This window comes from Sceloporus occidentalis, unplaced genomic scaffold (genome assembly GCF_023333645.1).
Source record: "Sceloporus occidentalis isolate IW3139 unplaced genomic scaffold, rSceOcc1.0.p SCAF_3, whole genome shotgun sequence".
In the NCBI taxonomy this organism is placed as follows: domain Eukaryota; kingdom Metazoa; phylum Chordata; class Lepidosauria; order Squamata; family Phrynosomatidae; genus Sceloporus; species Sceloporus occidentalis.
The window spans coordinates 104667320-104693707 of NW_028316983.1; the positions used below are offsets into that span (position 1 = coordinate 104667320).

The 26388-nt window shown below is 40.2% G+C and overlaps 1 protein-coding gene across 6 annotated transcripts in view; it reads left to right on the forward strand.

The window, feature by feature from the left end:
- The first annotated feature begins 12683 nt into the window (after positions 1–12683).
- The window catches only part of LOC149316523 (uncharacterized), a 69546-nt gene continuing 55841 nt past the window's right edge, over positions 12684–26388 (forward strand). For 5 of the 6 annotated variants that reach the window (XM_089515737.1, XM_089515740.1, XM_089515742.1 and 2 more), the window contains exons 1-10: positions 12684–12871; positions 15754–15890; positions 17135–17223; positions 18828–18975; positions 20047–20082; positions 20703–20744; positions 21764–21805; positions 25380–25421; positions 25551–25598; positions 25895–25936. In XM_089515737.1, the coding sequence (XP_089371863.1) occupies positions 12775–12871; positions 15754–15890; positions 17135–17223; positions 18828–18975; positions 20047–20082; positions 20703–20744; positions 21764–21805; positions 25380–25421; positions 25551–25598; positions 25895–25936 (723 nt within the window). In that variant the 5' untranslated portion in view covers positions 12684–12774. The remainder of the gene's footprint in view (positions 12872–15753; positions 15891–17134; positions 17224–18827; positions 18976–20046; positions 20083–20702; positions 20745–21763; positions 21806–25379; positions 25422–25550; positions 25599–25894; positions 25937–26388) is intronic. The other variant, XM_089515741.1, reaches the window with a different exon arrangement.

Sequence of the window (26388 nt, forward strand, 5' to 3'; positions counted from 1 at the left end):
CAATACAGAACAGGTCACAGTAGCAGATGGTGGCTGCCATGTCAGTGGGGCAGTAAATCCATGCAGGGCTTTAATATGAACCTTAGAAAGCCTATCCAAGGTACTGAAACTATTTGTGACAAATAGCTCATTTAAATTTCAGATTCAAACCTGGAATTCATTCACCACATCATTAATGTGAGAGATACCACTGATAGGCCAAATAACTCATGGTAATGAATATAGTATTACAAGAAGATTAAACAGTCCCCTAAGTTCTTACAATAGTCTGGCAAAAAGGAAACATAAATGAAAAGTTTAAAAATCTATATTTTTCCAATGCTAAATTGAGTTCCATCTGTAGCCCTTGAAGCAGAGTTGGGTATGCTCCAGAGCTGTGTTCCTTGTGGACCACATTAGCCCATTTTTAGCTCCTCCAAATATCCAGAGGCCCTCCATGTGTCATTGTGGCTGCCATTTTAAAAGACAAGAAGTCTTCCAATTGTCTTTAGGGACATTTTGGGTGTGTGGGGGAATCCTGTTTTAGGGTAGGGAGCCACCCCCCACCCCAAAGCATTTTATAGCCCTACAACTTTTTTTGCAATGCATTTTGCTGCAAAAGTGGCCTTTTCATTTGACTTTTTTTCCAGCTGAAATTTGAATAGAAGTGCCAGGGCTGGGGGGGGGGTGTCACTGGGGATTTCAGAAGGCTTATTTGACCCTCTAGGATCACATTCAGGCTGTGGACCTCACAATTCCCATCCCTGCCCTAAAGGATACCTTCCTTTCAAGCATGAGGGAATCTTAGTAAACGCTGCATTTGCTACTTTCCCCCTCTATTCCCATGACATTTTCCGTAACAGGATGTGCAGAAGAGATTCCGGGACCAGATATTTTTGGTGAGGGCATGGATTAGAAATACAGAGTCAAGCAGTGACAGGCTGCCCGTGAAGGCTGTGTGGCAGCCCACAGCTCTTGATCCAGATTGAATAATGGGTGTGACTTTATTATTGTGTCAGTGACTTCAAGATGGTCATGCAAAACTTCTGAGTCACCATGAAAGGTGAAAGAGGGTGCTAGTTTGGATATATGTTCCTGTAGATTTAATGCTAGGGACACATTGTTCCCCAAAACAAGGGAAGAACTTTGAGGCAGCATGGCAACAGATTTATTATAGCGTATATTTTTGTGGCATGGTTACCTTAATCAGGTATCCATGAGGGAGAGAAAGGAAATTCTAAACAATGAGGTTAAAAGGATCTGAAACGTAGAACATACAATAATAACTCTAACAGTTACAATTTATAAAATAGTTGATTTTCAAAAAGAGAGACATCTTGGGGAACTGGTTAAGTCTTTGTTCCAGTTCAAGGGGCAGGAATTAAATGTATGAATCGACTATCATTCAGGATTTTGCACTGCAATCCAAGTACAAAGTACAAGAATAGCCACCTTTAAAATCAGTAACACAAAGTATCCTAAAGATGTTGATATTTCCCCTCTCCCAGCCAATATTTTATGTTTGCCATTTCTGCTGTTGGATTTGTGTCCATTTATTCTTTTTCATAGAAACTACCCTGTTTAGGATTTGGGCCTTAGATGTTACTGCAATAAAATGCCTAATAATGCTTAGTAAGTTTCCTTGGGTCAGAAGAAGGAGAAAAAAAGAGACTATAAGGTGTCTGAAACATCCATTAAAGGTGCTGACACAGCCATAAAGCTTAGTTGTCCCAAGCCTCACCCAGTGTCCTCCCCAGTGTCAAAGCAAACAGAAATGCACAACCAGTATCCCAGATCTTTCTGCAATACCTCATGCAATGATGACACTGCTACCAGGACAACAGGGTATAATGCAGTAGGGTGGCCACTTCCACTTCACCAACAAAGAGGGGTAAAGAGAGCACAGATCAGTCTGCATACAATGTACTGTTTCATTTCAATACATATAGACACATTTAGAAATTATTGCAAGAATCTGAATAAAAATGCAATGAGTATATCACACCATTGTGAAGAAGACCTTATTCGGGTAAACTGCCTCCCTGCCCAGTCTGAGCTTGGATGTGTTACTTTTTAAACTACAGCTCCCAGAATCCCCTGGCCAGCATGGGCATTCTGAGAGTTGTACTTCAAAAAGTGACTTTTCAAAGTTCTGTTTCCAGCTGATGCCAAATACTGCTGAATTGGTTTGCAATACTTATATACAGTCATCTTAATTGAAAACATATATTATACATAAGGAACTAAAGGGTATGAAGTAGAAATTGATCCTGAACCAGTGTGACCAGATATCCTCCGTTTCAGGACATGTCCTACATTTAATCTTTTTGTCTAGAGTGAATTTCAAAATGTACTCCATTTTGAACATGGCTAAGAAGCCCATTGAGTAACACCACATTTGCTGTTCCCCTTGGAGAAATGCATCTACTTGGAAGCCTATCCTAAATGCAAATAGGAAGATAAGATGGATGCTTCTAAAGTTCTTTTTTTCCTAGAAGCAGCAACAGACAAGACTTGCACCAAGAGCTCAGAGTTCATTTGTTTCTTGGAGAAGAAACAAACATATAGTGGGTCCTTGTTATCCAGGATCCCCCGTGAATAACAAAATACTTGAATGCTCAAGTCACATTAAATATAATGGCAATGCAAAATGGAAAATATATAGAATTGAAAAATCAAACTTTGCTATTTGGAATGTATACTTTCTTTGAATATTTTCATGCTGTGGATGCTTGAATCCTTGGATAAAATATCTGTGGATAAGGAGGACCAACTGTATTAGGTGGTGGGCTGCTTGATGGCACAGTGCAAATGTTGAAAGGGCTTTCCCCCTTAATTTCAGCACAATGGACAAATTAAAGGAATAATTGAAAAGCAGATTCAGTCAAGGGTATATTGCTAGTAAAATACAATTTTAAGCATTTATCTTGCTGAACGTTCTATAAGTACAGTGGGCCCTTGGTATCCACCGGGGTTTAGTTCCAGCACCCCAACATGGATACCAATATCCATGGATGCTCAAGTCCTATTAAATACAATGGCATAGTAAAATGGTGTTCCTTATATCAAACAGAAAAATCAAGGTTTGCTTTTTCAAATTTATATATATTTAAAATATTTTCCAGATGTGGATGCTTGAATCTGTGGATAAAAATATTTGGATAGGGAGGGCCAACCGTATCACACCAGCCAACGAGGCATTTTAATTAATATAAATTTGTCTGAAAAATATGTTTGACTACATAATAAAATACAGAATATGCAATATGTCTATAAATAAACCATATAAAATGAAATAATATTTGTATTCGTGTTTTTAGATTTTATTTTCTGATGTCCTTCATTTTTCTTGAAATTCCTGCATTTTGCGGTGCCTTGTCTTCCTTTGTGGCTATGACATCTAGTCACCCTGACCTCATTATTTCTTCTAGTTGTTTATTATATCCTCCATAGTAATATGCATCAGTGACTGTCAGACAGTCAAAGCCTGCAAGGATTCCCTTTGAGACTCGAAAGTAGTTAAACTTTGTGTGCTTTGCTTTCTGTGGGTCACCAACCGGAAACGAGTTGAATCATGATTTGGGTGAGTGGCTATTACCACACTTAGGATGCAATTTTTTGGGGGGCGTGACCAGAGTCCCTGATTGGATTGTATCCTTTCCTAGCCTGCTTGTGATTGGTGGATCCTGCCACACCTGCTTTGATTTTTCTGCCATCCTCAGTGCAAGCTCTTGCACTCCAGGGCTGTACTTGCTGCACACTTGACCTCAGGGGTTGCTTCCTACTGATCAGGACTCAAGAAACAAGGTGTGTTGCCTGGAATCTGTAGGATGAGAGGAGGGAGAGGAGATGCAGTTTCACCTGGTGGCTTTGGCAATTTGCAGTGCATTTTGCTTTTTGCATATTCTACAATCATTTCATTTCCAACTATTCGATGCTATGAATGACTGGATGGAAATCTGTCTGGTTTCTGAGATCTAAACCAAATACTTGTGTAGTTCGTGCTGAAAATCAAAAGAAGTTTAGATTAAATTGTTGCAATATAATTACATTTGAAGGATCAGTATGCAAAGGGATTTTGTAGAACCAGTGAGACTAACTGAAAGAAAGAAGCTGGTAGTATGAGCTTTTGTAGTCTTGAATTTACTTTCTCAGATGTCTGAAAGATGTCTAAAAGAATTCTTGGTTGAGTCTGATTTTATTGGGGTTTCCCTCCAATGGGATGAAATTATCTGGTATTTGCAGCTGAGCCTCCCAAATGGAGAAATGACAGATCAGTTATCTTGTATCTCTAAGTATATATATGATATTATGAAGCATGCTAAATTGCAAGTGGGTGGATGTTTAGAGCTATGCTTAGGGTGAGAAGGTACAGAGATCTGAAGGTTTCCAAGATGAGGTCAAAGACTGGAATGCACTTTCTATTTATCTAGCTTGTTGCTTTCATGTAAATAAAACTAATGGCTGCATTCTTTCTCCCCAATGATTTTTTTTGAGATGCAGGAGTCATTTATTACTGTATGAATGCCACACATCTCCACTTACCTAATCTTTATTTTCAGACTTAAAAATAAGAAAATTCAAAAAGAAATTCACCTTACAAACTTCATGTGTAATCTTTGTAATATGAAGAACACAATTATTTGTGGACTTTTTTCCTACCTCTTTGAGGCAACATGTGTGAACAAATGAGGGGGTAAAACTTTTTTAAAATTTGAGGGAATTGCTAGTGAAATGTGTTCTCATGGCTGGGGAGAGCTGGGTGGAGAATTCCTGTGTGCAAAATAGGAGGATCAGGGAGAAGGCAAGGTCAGAATCCTCCTCTCTTTAATGTAACTGGTGTGTCCAGGAGAGTGTCTCTTTTTATATATGGAAGACCATTGGTAACGTGGTCCCTTGCCTGCAGTCTGATGTGGAACAGTTTTATTACCTCTGCTGCTATTGGTACAAACCAACATTTTCTGGCCATTACACAGGGCCTACTTGGCTGCATCTGAACTGCAGAATTAATGCAGTTTGACACCACTTTAACTGCCATGGCTCAATGCTATGGAGTTTTGGGGTCTGTAGTTTTGTGAGACATTTAGCCTTCTCTGTCAGAGAGCTCTGGTGCCACAAGAAACTACAGATCCTAGGATTCCATAGGATGGAGCCATGACAGATAAAGTTGTGTCAAATTGCATTAATTCTGCTGTGTAGCAGCAGCTCTTGCAAAGCTTAAACAGTTGTGTGGTCAGCAGGTGTCATGTATAAATGTAGAGGAGAAAACATGCTAGGTGGCTGGAGAACAGGCAGGTTCACTCTGCTGGATTATCCAGTTCTCATGTTTCCCCAGGTTTTATATTTCTTCCCCATCTGTAGTCATTTTTCTTAGTTTGCCTAAATTAGCATTCCCTTACCAGGAGGCTATGCATAACAACAGATGTGTCAAAGTGCAGTTCCCACCATGTCCTAGGTAGCTGGAAGATTGTGTGCACTGTAATCCTATATGTCTGGACATTGTGCAGGTCTGGTCTTTGTCCCAGATAGCGCTGCTGAAGAAAGTGAGAAATGCTAAAGATTGTTTGGATTGCATGGAAGCAGGTAAGGGAAAGAGAAGAAGAAAAAATAGTTTGCATGTAGCTAGGAGGAAGGGGCAAATGGATATACTGGTTGCCTTATGAGATGAGAAATTGAATTCACTGAGGGATGGGAAAGCCATGCTGATTCTGACCATTTTTCTAAGGGGTAGAGATTTATGCTGCTGCTATTAATATAAGGGGAAGAGTGCATCACCAAGCTAAGGGTAGGGTCTCCCCCTCCCATTCCCAGAATTCATGGAAAAGAAAACCGCCAGCTGAGTTTGGAGGCTTTGGGATGAGCAGTTCCAAACTGATAATGTGATGCAGGTGTAACCTTAAATATGCATGAATTCTGGTGAAAGAAGGAAGAACTAAAGGTTCTGGAACACTTTGCATGTGTGTGGTATACACTTCTTAAATCTCCATCCAACTTTCTCAGATTCATGTCATGGCTTGGAAAATTTTAAGCATATGAATCTGTGTAGTGTTCAGATTTGCAATGGGAGATATTTTATTTGTCAATAAGGTCTTCCTGTTCTCTATTTGAAATACAACTGTGTTATGTTCTTGTCCTAAAGAATTCCAAATTGTCATGTCACTGATTTTTTTTGTCTTTCTCTAACATACTTACAACTTACATATTTATATACTCTCAACTTGTATACATGACTCTCCATCCCATCATGTTGGGCCACATTGGAAAGTTACTGCAAACGATCCCTTCCCATCAGGTTTGGCTCAAAGTGTTTTGGAGCTTGTACCGCCTTCAAGTCAGCTGTCCATTGATGGCCACTCCCTGAATTCCATAGGCATTTCTTAGGAGTATTTAGAAGTGGTTTGCCATTTCCTTCCCATGGGACCTGGTATTCCTTGGTGGTCTCTCCTCCAAGTACTAACCAGGGCTGAGCCTGCTTAGCTTCCAAGATGAGACTGGATTTCATGCCTTCACGGAATTTTGGCCTGTTTTACTGTTTAAAGCAAGCAAAACGATGCACCCCAGGACTGGACCGCTAGATGGCTCTTGCTTCAACGGTGGCGATTGAATAGTATTACCCTTCCCAGATGAAAGAGAGCAGGTTAGTTTAAGAGTGCAAAACAGAATTGTTTGACACAAACACACACCTCTGTCTTCCAAAGCAGGGAAGTAGCGGGCTTATGAGGGATGGTTAGCGCTTTCATATAGCATCTGCCACCTGAGGCAGTTGTCTCACTCAGCCAGCCTTGTTGTGCTCCTCAATATTCCCACTTCTGTCATTTCTGAACATCTGCTAGAACTAAAAAAGCCTAGAGTGTAAAAATCAAAATGCAAAAGGCAAATCTAGTTCCTGGATTTTCTTCAAGAAAACCAACAAAATTTTTTTTAACCTAAGCACATTGCATCTAATGTGCGTAGAGCTGCTGTTTACATATCTTGCCTTCACCTGCATGTGTTTTTTTGTCCCTTGGGGATATCTGGTGGGGAGGAAACACGTCCTTGCTTTTTGCTGTACCAGAGAAGGGATCTGTGCAGTCTTCCAGAAGTGGTTCAACTGTAAGTTCCAGCAGTTCTAATCATCTTAATCAATTTTGTGAACTGCAGTCCAACAACATCTGTACAGCTGCAGAGTTCATTCCCCAGGGCTGGATCCTGGCAATAATATTATCCAATCCAGTCTACAAAAGGGTACATTTAAACATTATACAGAAACAAACTCAGTTTTGCCCCCAAGTTAATGTTCACCAGAGAACAGAAGCAAATGAGCTCCCTACTAAGTGTGCCAGCGTGACTCCCATTCTACATTATAAGGTGTATATTTAGAGAACCTTAACTATACACCTTTTCTTCCGATTTTATTGGAATTTTTAAAAAGCGACAGTACAGAATTATTTTAAAAAGTAAAAAAGGGGGGAGAAGGGGGAAAGGGGGAGATGGAGCAGCGCAAAGGATAAGAGCATGGGTGAAGTATATACATGTAGAGATTCCCTTATCTGAAATGCTAGGTACCAGACGTATTTTGGATTTTTGCTTATTTTGAAGTATTTGCAAATACCTAATGAGATATCCAGGAGATGTGACCCAAGTCTAAATATGAAATTCAGGTACTGTATGTTTCAATACACTTTATGCACATAGCCTGAAGGTAATTTTATGCACAATATTTTAAATAATTTTGTGCAAAGAAAGCAAAGTTGTCCCTATGTCAACTACCCATGTGGACAATTTTGGATTTTGGAGTATTTCGAATTTCAGAATTCAGGATAAGGGAAGCTCAAGCTGCACATGAATATTAGCTGACCATATTTCCAAAAAATATGTTTTCTTGAAATTTATGTCTATAAAACTGTGAGAGCCTCTGAATGATAGATGGTGACTATTTCCCTTTCCAGTCTTGAAGTGCAAGTCTTTTAGCAACAGTAAAAACACTCAGGAGTCAACCACATTGGCTTAAATAAATAGACTTCAAAAATAGTGTAGAACAGCTGATGGTTTTGTGAGACTGCTTTTGCCCCTTCATCTCCAGATCAGATAGGGAAGAAGGTAAGAAAAGACATGTACAGATTTAGAATTGTTTTTTAAGCTCCTGTTTCCTAAAGCAGCAGTGTAATTTAAATGCTGCATTTCAGAACAGTGATATTCATTCCTTATGAGTCAGAGTGAAAGATCTCAACAACAGAGACTGACTAGCTCATGTGAAATCACTGTTTATCACACCCCATTTAATAGACCAGCACCCACATTCTGTACTTAAGTTTTAATTAGAGGCGGGCCGAGTCAATATACCCACATGGAAATTAGTAACCACACCTATCATGCTGATACTTAAACAGCAGATATGCAGAGTATCCCAAGTGAATGACATTTCTCTTTGGTGGCCTGATGTGAAACAGTCCCCATTCTCCTCACCGCACCTTTTTTGTTCTTTCCATATTGGGGATCATTAGTTGCTACAGGCATCTGTTGCTCACTACCTTGTATCGATTATTACAACTGTCAACCCTATGCAGTTCCTCTTGGGTTGTTCCCCTGGCATGATTCAATTCTTTCATCATAACTTTTGCAATCTCCTCATCTATCTGCTGATGCAGTGGCTTGTTGTCCATAGGGCACTTGGTTTCTGTTGGCATTTACTTCTTGTGCATCTCAAGTGCAGTGCTGGGATTTCTTGAGGAAATCGGCAACAATCCACAGATCTGCTTGGCTAATGGCTTTGGAAGCTGAACATGTAGAGGAGATAGTGGTGATGGTGAGGGCCAGGAGTGAGTCCCCAATACTTTTCTGTACTTTTCTGTCAGGGATAGTTAACATACGTTCTATAGATCAGTGATTCCCAAACTGGTCTTCTAGATGTTTGGGACTTCAGCTCCCAGAATCCCAACCATTAGCCAAAATGGCTGAGGCTTCTGGAAACCAAAGTCAAATCACCTGAAGGATCAGAATTTGGAAATCACTGCTCTAGATTTTCTTGAACCATTAACTTCCATTAGCTCATACCATTGGCTGTGCTGGCTAAAGCTGATAGGATTTCCTTGTTCAATATTATATTCAAAACATAATATTAGAAAATGTATGGGTTTGTGGACCTCTTGCAATCAAATCTGATTGACTTCTCTCGATTGACTTGCACATGATATGTCTGGATGCCATTTGACATTCTACTTCTTTATTCCAAATGAAATTCACAACAGTGTCTCCAATGCCTGCTAAGTGCAGAAAAAAAGGATTACTTTGTGTTTTCATAGAGCCCATTTGTATTTGAATCCCACTTCACATCAGAATGCTCCCTGTCTCTTGAAAGGATAATGGTAGAACTGTGCTCTAAAATTGCACCTGGCATGAAGCAACCAGCACATCCTATGTAAGTTTTATTAAAGAACACTCCCCAAGCAAATAAGTCAGGGTTATTGGCAGTTTCCACTGACTCAGCACATGCTAGGCTTGTTGAATGGCAATTACTATGTGAGCCCAATTAAAATAACATCCAAAATCCACAAAACAGCAATACCTTTATGGGGCCAACCAAAATGCACAAACATGTATATTGTATGCATGTATATGCATGTAACATGTATAGTGTGCATTTTGGTTGGCTTCATAAAAGTATCATTGTTTTGTGGATTTTGGGTGTTATTGTACTTTGCTATATAACTAACACAGCTACCTCTGGATATGTTATGTGATGAGCCCAAAGTATTGAATGGTTGTTTCAGAAAAATTATGTGGCTAGGGGCCCATGGGGAATCTGTAAAATTGCATCTGAAATATATCAGAATATGGAACAAAGTGGATTCCCTTTGTTTTCTAAAGCACGCCTGATAGATAGGGAATGTTCTTGTTGTTCTTGACAGTGGGTCAAAGCAGATTGGCAGCTCCAGCCCCAATTGCCCCCTGATCAGCCCTGATGAGGGGTGCTTCCCTTAGTGCTACCAATCAAAAGGAATGATCCCTCTTCTCCATAATTCCCTCTTTAAAGGTGGGAATGGTGAGAGAAATGACAGAAGCAGCAATGGAAAACAGAGGATTCACAAACACAAATTTCTATGAAAGATGCATGATAAATAAAGCCTCATCTGGATGCATTTTTCACCCTTGTTATTATGGTATCTTTTAAAAGAAATGAATATGCCCTAGGTAGAATGAGTTCTGAATTAAACAAACCAATGCAGGATCTAGGTTGATGCAAATCATGATAAAATTGTAGAGAGGAAAAGAGAGAGAGCGAGAGAGCGAGAGAGAGCATCACATGTGATGTTGAGCTGCTATCTAAGAATTTCTGGCAGTTTACTAGTTGTTTTATTGCTGAGATGATGCAAACATACACTTACATACCAGTCATAATTTTTCTAACATTGATTCATACAGTACATGAGGTTGTACTTATATACCCTGGAAAATATCCTGTTTGGCAATCTCTGAATCCTTCATGGGAGAAAAACAAACAAATAAACAAACAAACACCAAGTTAAAATTGCCTCCTTATCTCCTGAAGATGCCCTTAGCATTCAACCTAAATTGGCATACTCTATTTTTATCTATTGCTAGTGTTCCTTTCCTTGGTGGCTCTTCTGGCTGTAATAAAATGTTATGTTCTTACATTTAACTTTTTTATTTCAATATAAAATGCTCATTTGTTTAAATAGACAGAAAATGTTGCAGTACAAAAGATATTACCCACAATTACATTTTACTGTTTGTTGTTGTATGTCTTGAAATCAAGTCTGACTTATGGCAACTCGAAGGCAAACCTATCATGTGGTATTCCTGGCAAGATTTGTTTAGAAAAGAGTCTTTGCTTTGTCTGATTGAGAGAGTATAACTTGCCCAAGGTCACCCAACTGGTTTCTTTGGCCTAGCGGGGATTCGAATTATGGACTTCCAGGGTCATAGTCCAATATGCAAGCCACTACATCACACTGGGTCTGCAGGGAATTGATCTATGTTTCTTAGCATTGTCATTATATCATTTCTCAGGTAACAGATACAAAGATTTGGATGATAAAAATCCAAAATGATGCTTGTTTAGATCAAGAATAGCTGTTAGTGGACCTTACACAGGAAGAAGGAGACAGGGAGGTGATCTTTGCAATTTGTCTGTCACCCGATATCTTTCCTGTAGTTCTTGTAATGCTGATCTGGAGGATCAGGGAAGCATGAGTGTCTTGCAGGGAGTTGCAATGGTGAATATGGAGGACCACCTTCTTACCTCCAGTGAACCTCCAGTGGATCCTAGTGCTGTTGGTCAATGGAAGGAATCCTTCTGCTCATGGAACATCCCATCTAGATCCAACCTATTGGACCTTAGTGCAACACCAATATCACTCATGTTTCACTTTATCACCTCTGAACCTTCCTCTAACAGCCAACATAGGAAATAATGTTGGTTGTTGTCATTGGAGCATGGACCCCAGAACAAAGGGAGAGAGTGGGCTCAAGCCCACCTGATCAGGCAAAATTTGACCACTGAGAACCCTTTATGAAATCAGAATCAGAAGTGTACTAAATGATAATTATTTCACTACTGCTTTCATGGTACTCAGATTGTTACAAGCTTCAGCTGTCATTATGATCATGACAGTTGTTTTAATGCAACATATTCTGTGTTTTCCTTCTTTTGTAAAAACATAACTTTCAAGTACTGGTAGTCAAAATTAATAACAGTCTGTGTATCAATGGTGACTCGTCACACACACACTCCACCTTAAAAACAGTTCTGAGGGCCTTGCTCTGGAGTCAATATGTCTTAAGATCATTTTCACACATATGACTAAAAGGCAGCAGTGAGTCCCTTGCCTGTGAATTGTGCCACAAATTAATGTCATTATCATTGGACAGAATCTGGAAGAGAAAGCAAATGCCTGTTGTGGTCCTTGTTAGTCATCCTATAGTCCAGTTTCAGGGCAAAACTCTTTGAATGCATAAAATGTTCTTCAGGTACCACCTTAGATCAAGACAGTTAAGCCTGGCAGGCATGTGGAATAGGTTTTGTATATAGGTAAATGGCCCCAAGGATGGTGGATAAGCACAGGTTTTAATTACCATCACTGTATAATGTGAATAGCCATCATGTGCTGTAAGTGGCACAAACTAGCAAAGGCCTACGGAGTTTGCAACCCTCCTGAACAGGAGCAGAAGGTCCTTTTCGTCTGTCTGTGGCTCAGGCTCATGCTTTCACATTGTTCCTTGAAGCAATGTGAAAGTCAATTATGTTTTTCTATACATTCTAGTATACTAGTATATGGAGCAGTTCTAATCCATGTCCAAGCTTTATCTGTAATTCAGGCTTTCTATAGTTTTTATGTAAGCTTCAAAGTCTTATATATCTATCTATACAGAGTGGACAGCAATGGAAGGGTCTGATGGAAAGTCTCAGTTTACATAACTACATACGTAGACATGTTCTTTGCTTTTTCATGGATCCTGCATTGGAATTGTACAGGTGCCTCTCCAGGCCTTTATGTCTTCTCAACTCAACAAACTAAATATGGACAATATGATGGTGTGCATATGTGTGTGTAGTAGTAATGGTGTGATCTCATACTGTGGGCAAAACGGATGGTTACTATCTGTATTTTAGCTTTTCTGTTCACTACAACAACAATAGTTTGGTCACTAAAATGTCATTCAGCTCTCCTCTCATTTTTTTTGTTTCCCCTCAGGATGGAGAGATATCACTTCTTTGCGTTTTTGCTGTGTGGGGTCTTCAGATCAGAAGTCCTCAGCATTCCATACACAAATTTTTCAATAGATTGTGAAACTATGGTAACGGACCACCCGCTTGAACCACAGCAATCTGAATCTCCCTATCACGTTTCCTTCATTTCAGGGCAATATGATCCAGGAAGTGAAATAAAAGGTACAATACATATATAGCCATACCTTCTCTGCTTAGCTAATCGTAGTTCTTCCTCCTCCTTCTTCAACTCAACTTATTGGCAAGAAACAGTAGGTTAAGGTAACACATGTTAGCATATGAACTTGTGGTACCGAAGTAGAGCGAGGTTCAGATCCAGACAGAAGAATGTTTAGTGGAGTTTTATTTGTGCTGGTGGAAGACGGTAGGAAAGGAACCTTTGTGCTTTCTTCATCCCCTTGCAAGCTTCTGTTCATAATGAAAAACAGTGTGAGGACTGCAGAATCCTCTAGAGCACCATGAGAAGCCTTGGGAATGGAAAGGAGGAAATCAACAAAGATCCCAGGGAGCCTCTGGTGGGCCTGGTGCCTTCCATGAACAGAAGGAGCACTTTGGTTCACAAAATGGCCAATTAGTATCCAGCCTTGAAATCTGAATCCATATCAAGCCTCTTTTGTTTTATTTCTTTTATAGAGAAAATAGGTATTATGTTTTACATGTTATATTTTCATGGTGCTTGTATCCAGGGATAAAAACTATACTTATTTTGTTCTCATATGTAACAAAAAATATCATCAAAAGTTTTCTCCCTAGTGGGGAATATTAGGGTTGTTTTTTTTTTCTCATTGCCAATTATGTTGTATATTTGTGGTTTGGTATCTTTTTGTGAAAAAATCATTCACGAAAAAAACATTGGCAGAATTGCACAAAAGCTTTGGTTTTTTGCAGAAAACCACACTTTATGAACCAAAAGAGATATAATTTTCTGTACAAGAATGTTATTTGCATTTAAAACCCAATTTTTCCACACATGGCTTTGGTGAGTGAAAAAGGATTTTTTTTGGAGGGGGGATCAAAACATGAGTATCTCATATGTCAAGAATATTTGTGAGTGTTTCCTTTACATCCATATTTGTATCCATGCTGCAAGCAACAGATATGCAGTGGTATACTAAGAGTCCCCCCCCCTCCTGTACAGCCCATCATTGGGCTTTTTGCCAGCATAGATTCCTGAGCAGGTAGATGTGCATGATATCCCTTATTTCAAGACCATAAAATACATGGGCTAATCCCATATTTTCATACTTAGGATGCTTAAAATAAAGCTGTTCTGCTGGTCAGTTATGTGTCCACTGTGGTGCCACCCGCTGTCGGGGGCAGGGGTCCAGGGCAGGGACAGGGGTGCCAACGATGTGCAGAAATGCCTGCTTAGCATTCTTCCTTGCCCTGGCCCTGTTCTCCTTAATAGGAGAACAAGGCCGCAGCAAGGACATGCGGCAGGTGGGCACACTCAGCTCTCTTCCTTGCCATGGCCCCATTCTCCTCATGAGAGAACAAGGCTGCAGTAAGGAGGTGCAGTGGGGTGCCAACAAGGTGCCATCCCTCTTCTGTAGTATCACCTGGTGTGGGCCACACACCCAGCACCCACCTAGTGACACCACTGCTGCTGCTCATGATTAAAAGCCATTGTGTATCTCTTCCATTTGTTCCTGTAATCAATTCCTCTTGTGAGATAAAGAAACTATGGAAAAAACACATGAGAGCTGCAAATGGAAGGGAGAAAATGGTGTAGACCAGTCTGTGGTGTCACCTCAGTGCAGTAACTCATGCTTCTTACTGCTCAGAGCCGCCAGGCCAAGGAAACCTCAGGAGTAGATTGGGCCACTATGGAAGAGACAAGCGATGGTCTACTTGACATCAATGGCTACTGGACCATGAGACCTGAACGGATTGTCTGTGTCTTGGAATGTTCTGCTCTATCCGCCTTTCTCACAAGTTTTTAAGGGGTCCAAGTGCCATTTGGCAACAGAGGAGACCTCCAGGAGTTCACTGTGGAGTGCCAATAGTGTCTCATCTGGCCTCCTTGCTGCCTCTGGGCGGGTGGACCTGGTATTTCCCAGGACCTTTGGTCTTGGGGAGTCCTAGTCTGCCTGCAGAGGGCGTTCTACCTACAGTGGAACACTCCACCCTGGAAGGCAGACACCCCACACCAAGTGTCACCTGGTGCTTCTCAAGCTATGTCATTCAGGGTTTTTGTTATTGTTGTGTGCCTGCAAGTAATTTTTGACTTGTGGGAACCCAATGAAGCCTATCATAATGTTTTCTTGGCAGGTTTCTTCAGAGAGGGCTTGCCATTGCCATTGTCTGAGGCTGAGAGAGTATAATGTGCCCAAGATCACCGGGTAGTTTTCCATGGTCAAGCCTGGTTTTGAACCCTGGTCTCCTAATGTCGTAGTCCAATGCCCAAAACATTACATCATTCTGACCCTCATTCAGGGTACCAGCATTTTTTCTCCCAGTGTGCCTAGCATAATATTTGTGCCCACTGCCTACAATTGTATCTTTGGCCTGTTACAGACTGCCAAAATAAAGCTGCTTCGGGTCTCTTTGGAGGTATGCTATTTAAATGATTTGTGGGTCCTAAGAGTCCGGAGGTCACGCCAAAGCCACACTCCATTCCTAAGCACTGGAGTGCAGCTTTGTTGCAGCTTCCGGATTCTTAGGATGCATGCATCATTTAAACAGCATATCTCCAAAGAGACCCGAAGCAGCTTTATTTTGGCAGTCTGTAAAAGGACTTTGTTTTGTAGAAGCCAGTGACACAGGTCCCAGCACTTGTCCATGAACTACCACTTCGAATAGCATTGGTCTAAACTTCCACAAATGAGGCAGTGCAATTGTGTTCACTGTGCAGTGAGTATAGAAGGACCACAAGAAGCACTCTGAAAATATAGATTTAGTCATGGCTGCTTTAAAAATGCCCCTTTTATGGAAATTTTAGAGGGCGGTCCAGAATATGAAGGAATACTCAGTGTCCAGCACTAATGAAACATAGTGCATCCATTAAACAAAACTGACAGTTTTCATAATGTCTGTTTCTCCAGTGAGCATAGAAGGACGACCAGATGCTGGATTCAAATGGTTTATGCTGCAGGCCCGAGACATCGATAGAAACATCCCTATTGGGACATTTCGAATCACAGATCCAAAGACAAATACCTTTGATTGCTACAACATGTCGGTATGTTTGTTCATTATTTAACATGGTTGAAGTTGTTAAAGTCTGAGGCTGAGAGAAAGTGACTTGCCCTAGGCCACCCAGTAGGTTCTCATGGCCGAGTTGGGATTTGAACCCTACTCTCCAGAGTTGTAGTCCTACACTCAAACCTACATCACACTGGCTCTTTGTATCAAGTAATTTCTCAGGATACCTATCAGAACAGATTTGAGGGGAAAGAGCTTTTCATAGAATTACATAATGATAGTGTTTGAAGGTGTCCTGAGGGTCCCAGGGGCTAGACTAGCCTCCACGTCAAGGAGGTCATACATCATCATTGCCCCGACCCTCTGGAACACGCTGCCCATGGAGCTCCGCTCGGCCACCTCCCTGGCCCAGTTCAGGAAGGAACTAAAAACCTTCCTGTTCCAACTAGCATTCCCAGACACAAGTTCCAGCTAGTCTTCCCCCCTCTGACAGCAGTAGTAGCTGGTTAGAATGGGGTTTTTTAATATGGGTTTTAATAGTTTTTATTGTATCTGTATTTGTATTTATATTGTATTTGTATTTGTAATGGTAATTTGTATTTCATTTGTTGTGCACCGCCCTGATTACAAGAAGGGCGGTATATAAATAAAACTTTTATTTATTATTATTATCATTTAATATAAGCCTTTGCCAGTGTAGGAATCCACAGCTCAAGCAATCTGACCAATGGCTATCCAATCACTGCTTTAAAATCACCAAGGTAGTCTATTTTACTGTCAAACAGCTCTTACTGTTAGAAAGTTCTTCATCTTTAGCCGTAGTCACTTTCTTGTAATTTGATTCTGTTGATCTTGTCCTACCTTCCAGAGCAATAGAAAACAACCTTACTCCATCTTTTATGTGGCAACCATTCAGATATTAAGGGTGGGCCCTTTCTCAAATTGAAAGGGTTTATCTCTACTTTGCCTTGTTTAGCACAGAAAAGCACTTGATATCATTCTAGTCAAAGAATAAATATATTTCAAGACAAAAGAATCAAAGCAATATCCCAAGCTTTTACAGAAAATACAACTTGAATGCCCTTTACACAGAGCAAGTGGTGGAGAAAACTCTTTCAGGTAGTACATCAAGTAGATACAGGAGGTTTCTGCAGTGCTTTTTGGTGTCCTGTGTTCCTTGTATTATCATTTCATGGAATAGAAGCTGATTCTACAGTGTAGCTTGTATTTAAAGAAGCAAACTGAGTAAATGTTATCATGTACACCGCTTTAATTTTTCAGAATTCCACATTAATTCACATGGACTCAGAGGAGAAGCACAATGTCACATCTATTTGGGTTGCACCTGATGCTAGAAGGGTTCAGTTTATGTAAGTGAATACTAAAATGGTTTCATTTAGATTTTTATTTTTTGTTTTTGTTTTATTTTTCATTCTGAAATGTCTGTGATTTCTGAAAACATTGCTTTAGTCAGGCATCTTAATGCACATTACTATATTTCAGGCAATAAGAACTTTGGTTTTCTGTAGGACTATGATATGGTGATCTTCTTACTTTATTGGTGTGATTTATTATTTATTTACTATGCTGCTTTGTGTAATCAGCTCTCCTCTTTTTTATGGAAGCCTCTGACAGTACAATGGAAGTACAGTTCTGTAAGGTTTGGTAGTCCTAGTCCAATCTAGGGATGACTAAGAAGTTTGTTGCGTTTACATTTTTGTTTGCAGGTATTTCTTTTCCCTCCTCTTGAGACTAGCAGTGGGATGGAATGCATACAAATGTACATGTGTTCATTCACAAGCTTAGATCAATTTCTGTGAGGAACAGGTGTGCACAAAGCCATGTATGTATTTGAAAAATGTACATGACAAGAAAACATACTTGTGCAATCTATTCAAATTCAAATTCATACAGTTGTGCTTTAGATGATGAAAACTGTGTGCATTAGAAGAATGCATACAAAAAACCCCCCATATATTTTCAAAAATAACACAAATGCCTAAGAAGGCTGGTCCTGGATCCATTAACTTCAAGGACTAGAGACTTTGACAGATCTTAAAGAGAAGAAAGAGGAGAATGGAAAAATTTAACCAGATATAGAGAGGTTTCCTTGGACATTTTGAACTGGATTAATATCAAGATCTAGTAATGATGCCAGGATAATAGATGACAAAAATATTAGAAAGGGGGAGTGGGTAAAAAGGACGGACAATTTAGATTCATGACTGCTGTTATAATATCACTGAGAGTACATACAGCATTTTGGTTACACTCTCGAGTCCCTGCCCAAGTAATCAGTGGTGGCTGAAGAACCCTAGGTCACTGGACCAGTAAATCTGCTTCAAAATCTGCCAACAACAATTGTTCAAGTGTTAGTCTAATCTGAAAGGAACTGTCCATTGTGCTGAACCCTACCCCCAAATAGGTTCTTCCGCACCTCGGACAGCCCCAGACAAGACCCCAGATTCAGTGCCTCACAAGATATTGGAACCTCCAGCTGTCACTGCCTGTAATACAAAAGAGGAACCAAATAAGCCTGTATCAGCTTTGGCACCTCACTAGGAAAACATTATAATGTAAAATAGGACCTATTAACAATTCCAAGAGGGACACGGTGGCTCAGTGGTTAAAAAGCTGACTCTGATTATTGCAAGATGGGCAGGTCAGCAATTTGAGATCCAAGAGCTGCATGATGGGGTCAACTCCGATCACTAGTCCCACCTTCTGCCAACCTAGCAGTTTGAAAGCATGTAAAAGTGCTAGTAGATAAATAGGTACCACTTGGGTGAGAAGATAACAGTGTTCTGTGCAGCCATGATGGCCACATGATCACAGAGTGTTCTTTAACAAGGCTGGCTCTGCATCTTAGTAACAGAAATGAGCACTATTCCCTATAGTCAGACATCACTTGACAACCTTGTTAAAGGGGAAACATTTACCTTTACTTTTATTAACAATTCCACTCTCTTTCCAGAGCAACCATTTTTCAAGACCCTGAAACATACTGGCTTGTTATTCCCAGAGTAGTCCTCTTTCCTAGAGCTGCAAATGAGACAGCAATGGTTTCTGAAATTGCTGATGAGCCCAAACAAAATAACACATCATCAAGAAGTAGGAAGAAGGTTTGTTGAAATGTCTTGGTCATCATATTTTATATATTACTAGGAAAAGGGTTATATTTCATGGGTTGGAATAGACCATATTTTGATGAACTGAAACCTGTTTATGCCCGGCAGATTGGCAAAGGAGTTTTCAAGGTTTGGTTAGTTTTGCTTTATCTTGTTTCTTGGGGGTATCACTCTAGATAAATTGTATATATTAAAAACTTTTTCACCTCATTATCGAATATAACCATCAAAATATTGATGTGTATGAACGTTAAGCAGGGGCATGAAAAAGTTAGACCCATGCTTAAAGAAGCACAACTACAAAATTAGAACCTGTGTGGTTCCTGGGGCCATCCATAAAATTTTGTCAGGTATTGAGGAGGTTGAAATATGACAATAATACTGATGCCGTATATGGATGACACTGTTACCAGTATTTGGGGGGGGGGGGGTCATTCATGAGCCAAACACCCAGAGAACCAACATGGTATTGGCAGTCTATCCAGTCTAGTGAGATAACAAAAGATCAGCAGCTTGCAACTTTCCAAACATTTAACTTGCTTATTATGAATGCAATTATTTTGTTGAGGCAAAATTTAAATCAACAATTTATGTCTACCTCCATGTCCTCAGGTTTAATGAACCAGTGTAATTGTAACATCTGCACTTGTAGAAATGGTGGCTTGATTGACACATGAAATCCTCATTCACAAGGGCTTTCTTGCATCCCGACTGCATGCAATTAGTTTACATGATGAAAGATAAACAAAGTGAGCTAAATCTATGGAGACTGTCGCACCGCCATTTCCCACTGGGATAAATGTGGGTTGTAATCGTAACAATAAAATCCCAAACTATCAAATCCCATTCTTGGAAAGCTGTGGGAGAAGCCCAGATTGGGTATGGGCTACCTACTGCCCAGCCACGGGGCTGTCTGATAAGATCTGTCTGTTACAGTTACAACCCATGACTATCCTGGCGGGAAATTGGTGGTGCGATAATCTCCCATGTCAATATGATTCAGCCTAAATTAAGCTGTAGCTGAAGCCCTTTGGATAAACCTTTCCTGTTTCTTTTCCATTATAGTCTTCAAGCATTACTGTAAGAATAAACTGTGAACAGGTAAGAATACTTTGATACCATTTTGCTATTTATACCTTATTAACACAACTTTTGAATCAACACCATTATCTGTGTGGCAAGTGCACTTAGCTTTGAACTTTGGCTCTTGTATTACAGACTAGTGCTTCTTTCCTCTGGCAGAAGTAGTCTTGAATGATCTCAGGCCTCTGGTCTAAATTTCTTTTACGATATTGGCACCTTTGCCTACATTTTTCTTGATGCATTTTGGAGAAGTAGAAGGAACCACTTCTCCAAAATGTATCAAGCTCCCTGTTTCCATACAGTTTTGTAATGTGGGCCAAGAATTTAGAAACCTTACTTTTTTGGACTGAAACTCCCAGAATCCTCTGATCTCCCCACGATAATGAGATTTGCTATCTTCCAATATGACAATAGCATATACATCTCATTCTGACAAAGATGCAACAATTCTACTCCAAATATGCCAAAGAATATTGAGGAACAGGAAGCACAAGGCATCTGGGTTTTGTTTCCCACTCCATTTATATCTTCAAATCTATGAAACTTTGTGGAGAATTTGGACTGCTCATATTCTACTGATACTTCACTTGCAATTGTATGTTGTTCCTTAAAAACCAATGGCCTTGTTTTACTTTCAGGGTGGCAGTGGATCTTATGCAAGCAGCAGTGAATGTGCCAAGGTAAGCACTCTTTTCTCCTCAAAAAACATATTGCATAAGTGGCAACAACAGCATATTTGCTGTAGATAAATTCCTTCATCTCTTTCCTATATCATTTATTTTCTTCTGGACTTCTGTTCACCTGCACAACATATACTAGATTACTCTTAAAAATTATAATTGTTCTTGTTGTTGTGATCATCAACTCCATCTACTGGATTGCATACAGACTTAGCCATGCTTAGAGTGTATGAAGCAGTGAAATCAATAGGACAAGTTAGCTCATCATCCTGAAGATTTAAATCACCTATTCTTTCCTATAGAACTGATAGGTTTCACTCCGATACTCATCCACCTGGAAGTAAGTGCCACTGAATTCAGAGAGACTTACCTCTGAGTAGATATGCCTAGCATTACACTCTGAATTTACCTGTCTTACACTCTGCATTAACCTGTCTGCAATTCCCATCTCATCTATTTCTTATTGCACGATCTCCCTTGGAAATTCATTTTATTATGAATATAAAAGGATATGAAAGAAAAACTCTTAAATGCTCTTTTTGTCTCTAGATTTTGCCAGTCCACCCAATCTTCAAGTCGCTAGGTAGATTTACTATGTAGATTAGGGGGTGGGTGAATTCTGGGGGGAGGTAGGGGCCAAGTTCCTACCCTTACCACCAGCCACAAACACAAACGAATGGGTGTCTACTGGTTTTGCTTGCAGGGGGTTATGGGAGGTACTAGGGGGAGTACTGGAAAGGTTTTTGTTGTGATGAATATTGCAAAATTGGTGGACTGGAGGAATTTTCTGTAGATTATTAAAAATTAAATGCCGGGTTAGCTTAGAGATACAGAGTAGCATAATAAAAGTGTGAGATGAGTGAGCTACCTTACGTTGTTCTATCAGGAAGAAAGAAAAACATGCATATTAATGCTGTATTTTAAGAAGAGACACGATATACATATTAAAGTATTGACTATGCTATTACTTAGTGTGTACCTTTTGATGTGCAAATTGTTTCATTTTGTTCTTCTCACAGAGTTCAACATTTTCCTCCCAGAGTGGTAGCAACCAACCCCAGGTAAAATTAGCTACTAGTTTAGTATCCCATTTATCTTTCATAAAAGGCACAATGATCAAAAACATGGGAATTACCCAAGGTTATACTGATTTCTCTGACTTGTGTTCCTTGGTGACTCCTTTTTGTGGCAATTATTATAGTTCTGTGTAAAGTAAATATGCACATACTGTAGAAATAAAATATTCACATATATATATTCCAGTGGTTACTTATTTCTATATCTTAGGACAATGTCATATTAGAATATTTGTGGGACTCATGAGAAGAACCCCACCTTTAATGGTCAAGCCATTTCCTCTGTGAGATTTTATGTCAGAAACTTGTTGGTGCCCAACACTAGCAATTGTACTTCATTCAGAGCCACACAACAAAGTGCTAAGCAAAGACAGACGAAATTTGCTGGCTCTAAGCAAACTATTTCTCCAGTGCCTGCTTTGCTTCATGGCTACTGCCCTTGTGGCAATAGCTGGTATAGAGGCAGGATTCTGGCCTTAGGGGTTGTTCCCACTTAAGATTTGAAACCGATTCAAAATAACACTGTTCTTATCCCGCTATCCGAATCGCTTTGTTCATCGTTCCCATCTGGTTATTTAAATCGAAGTTTTTACCTGCAAGCATTCCTACTTGGCATGAAATCGGTGTTTAAATAAAGCGATTCTTCTCCTCCATACCTTATTTGGAGCTGTCAATCAATAGTACGTCAGAATGATGTAACGTTAATCCGGAATATTTGGAAGCGATTTATCTTTTGGCATCGTTTCCATTTCATTGACTGTTTGTGAATTTAGCGAATTTAGGAAAGCGAATTTAGGAAACCCAAGCTCTTTCCAGAGGAACTATGGGATAGGTTTTGCATGACAGCATCCCCTCTTCATGTCTCCCAAAAGACAGCCAGGGAGAATCCCTTCAGAGAGCACAGAGATCAATGGGGGAGGCTTCTGGCAAAGCGAATTTAAGAAACCCAAGCTCTTTCCAGAGGAACTATGGGATAGGTTTTGCATGACAGCATCCCCTCTTCATGTCTCCCAAAAGACAGCCAGGTAGAATCCCTTCAGAGAGCACAGAGATCAATGAAGGAGGCTGCTGGAAAAGCAGGGAGGGAGCACTCTTCCCAAAGATTCTCTTTCCAGGGTTGGAGGAGAAGGCAGATTCCGTTTGAGAAAGGGAGGGAGAAAGGCTCTATTCCCCCCCCCCCCCCATTGATCAGAGCCCTTCCTTGCCTGGGCGAGATCAGATGCCTCCTCGCAAGGAGCCTTCCCTTCCCTGTCTGGGCGAGATCAGAGGCAGGGAATGCCTCTTGGAGAGGAGCCTTCCCTTCCTGCCTCTCCTCCATTAGAAATGGGCTCTCCCCACACAGAGGGGAGGTTGCAATCCACCGCCGGGACTTCAGGCGCTTAAAGCGCTGAAGAGATTAAGCGCCTGTAAACCATTAAAATAAAAAATAAAAATAATCCTTATCTCTTATTGAAAGACCACAGCGGACAAAGGGGTGAGGGAAGCAAAAATGGCGACAGCCATGACAGATGGGGACAGAAAGGGCAACTCCCCCAAGGACAGCCCCATCGCAGTCCGCTCCTCCCATCCATCTAACACGATTCAAAGGCTGTCGTTCCTATTTAAATACTCCGGTTCCTAACTCGAATCAATGGAAAAACGTAGGTCGGACCCTAGTGTTTTTTTAACACACGTTAAATGAGGAAAGCTCGATTTAAATTTCTATCCCGCTCTACGATTCGATTTGTAGTGGGGACGATTGCGGGTTGCTCTAGAACCGTTCTAGGTTTAAATCGGATCCTAATAGGAACACCACTCCTTGGATTCGATTCAGAACGCGGGGTTTCACCTAGTGGGAACAACCCCATCGTGTGACATTGGGTTCTTTCAATCTGGTCTAAAGAAGCACAAATTATCACACTATAGCTCACAGGTTTTTGCTGGGTTTTGCTGATTGTTGTCACCTCCATGTCCATTCACTCTATTCTTATTTGGACCTGTTTGTAGCTATTTGTAATGAATTCTTGGATCTGCACTAGGGCTCTTGCAAAGATTAAAAAAAGAAAAAAGAACCAGGGACATGGCAAATGTTTTTATTTGCCATGTTTTAAGTTAAAATTGCAGTGCTCTAATACAAAAGTGCCATTTTACTTATTCACTAATTCTACTGATGCACTACAGCTCTTAGAGGGGGAAATTAAAAGAATGGAGAAGAAAAGGTGAAGATTTTTTTTTGTTCCAATGTATCTCAGTATTTAAAAGAAACCCATTTGAAGGTGAAAATAAAATGTTACAGATCATGCTGGAAATTGCCATGACATCAGTAAGATAGCTTGGGTATTTTTTTAAAAACTCTGAGATCTACAACTGGAACCTCACAACACTTATGCCCCTGTCTGCAGGATCCCATTATTGCTAACATGATGTGACATCTCCTTGTCATTAAAAGTCCTAATGGACTACTTCTGTTGGAATAGCCCATGTATGAATAAGGATATGAAAATATCTCAGCCCTAATGTTGTTGCAGTCCTCTGAATCCTACTTGCCTTTTTCTTTCCATTCTTGTTTCATGATGTTCATTTTATGCATTTTTCCTACTGTTTTTGTATGCCTTCAAGTCATTTTTAACTTATGATGACTATAAGGCAAACCTATCATAGGGCTTTCTTGGCAAGCTTCTTCAGATGGGGTTTACCATTGCCATCCTCTGAGGCTGAGAAAGTGTAACTTGCACAAGGTTTTATGCTTGAGCAGGGACTTGTGGGGTTTTATGCTTGAGACTTATGCAGTCCTGGGCCAATGCTCAAATCATTTATGTACATTACCTAATATATATATTTTCTCTAACAAATAATGTATGGCGCGTTACAGACCGCCTAAAAGTGGTGGTCTGCCGGCGCTGCTGGTTGCTCCGTGAGGAAGCTGCAGCAGCCAAACCGCACGGCTCCTGTGTGGAGCAAAAAAAGAAGCCCCAAAATGGCGTTTCTTCCCGCGGCACGGTTATGACGCCGCGAGGTACCAATGGCGCACTCGCGACATAAGCGCCACGCGACGTGCAGACGCTATGCGTCCGGCACGTAATAATGGCAGCGCCTATGTGTATAGGGCGCCACCATTATTACACCCCCATCACGTGCTAGGGGTGAGGCCGGTGTGGACGCTAGGTCCCCAGCCAACCTCTAACGTGATGGGGCGCCTCAAGAGCCCATCTGTAACGGTCCTATGTTTCTCTATATTTTCCACTGAACCCTTTTGTTACCACTGCTTTATGAAAACTTGAAGGCATACAAAAACAACACTAGGAAATGTCCTGCAAGCCTCATAGGTGTACAGACTTTCAAGGCACCATATGTTTCTTCTCACTATGATTGTGAAAAGGCTATGTTAGGCAAGTTTATTAAATCCAATGAGATTAATTTCTATCCCTTGTTTGTGAAGCAGTCATTGCGGACAGTAGGATGGTGGAAGGCATAATGAGAAATATACAAACTCATCCTGTCCTTTCAGCAAAGTCATCATTCTAATCATTAGTTTCACTCTCCCTTTACACAAAATAATTAATATTAAATTTCTTTGCAGATTGTACATGTTGCTCCCAAGGACAGCAACAGTTATTCTCAAGTAAGCCTTTCCTCTCCAAAATAGATAGACTGCAATGAGAGCTGCTAGTGCTACACATTGCAGGCTTCTTTGGTAGTCTGTTAAATAAAGCAGTTTACAAAGAAATAATCTGTATTTTCTGTCTTCCAGGGTGGTGTAGTGTACCAAGGAGGGGTTAAAAAGACTGGATGCATTGGTGTAAGCATACATTTCTTCATCTTCTTTTAGGCTCTTCTCCCTATGCAACAGTTGTTTTTAAAACAGAATGCTAAAGTTGGGTTTGGGTGTATGTCTTACTTTAACAAGTGTAGACTTCATAAAGCACATGGTGTGGAGTTTCCAGTTCTGTAGAACTGTCTCTCCTTTGAGCAGGCAACTTCCTGCCTTCAAATGCTTTCGATCATTGTTGCTATAATCCATATAGCTATGCCATAACTTGTCTTTTACAACAAAAGAAAAGAAAATTACCCAATTCTTTATTTATTTTTATATAGAGTGGAACATCTGGTGTTTACAGCAAGTATGGCTGCTATGATGTAAGTATTCTCAGTTTTATTTTGGTTTTTTCCTTAAGAGGTTGGTTACAGGGTGGTGGCATTATATTGAGTTTAACAGCCCCATATTTGGTAATTAGCTATGGTACGTTCATATATATTACAAGCATGCTACTGTTAGTAACTATCTGATGTAAAAGAGAATTGGAAACAGTATAGCAGAACAGAGCTAAAGGATCATCTAAAGATCAAGACGTATTGGGTTGGATTCTCAGAACTCTGAGCAGAACAAATAGAGGATTTGCTGTAGTTTTGATGGTTTGTGATTTAAAAGGTAAAACTGCCAACCGTCCAATCATTGAAATTGGCATTTTAACCACTAAGGCAGATTTAACTAATGTATAAATGTGAGAAACATGTGGCAATCTTCTCTACACTGCATTTTCAGTATGAATTGTTTTTTGGGTTTTCTTTCTTTCTTTCTTTCTTGCATC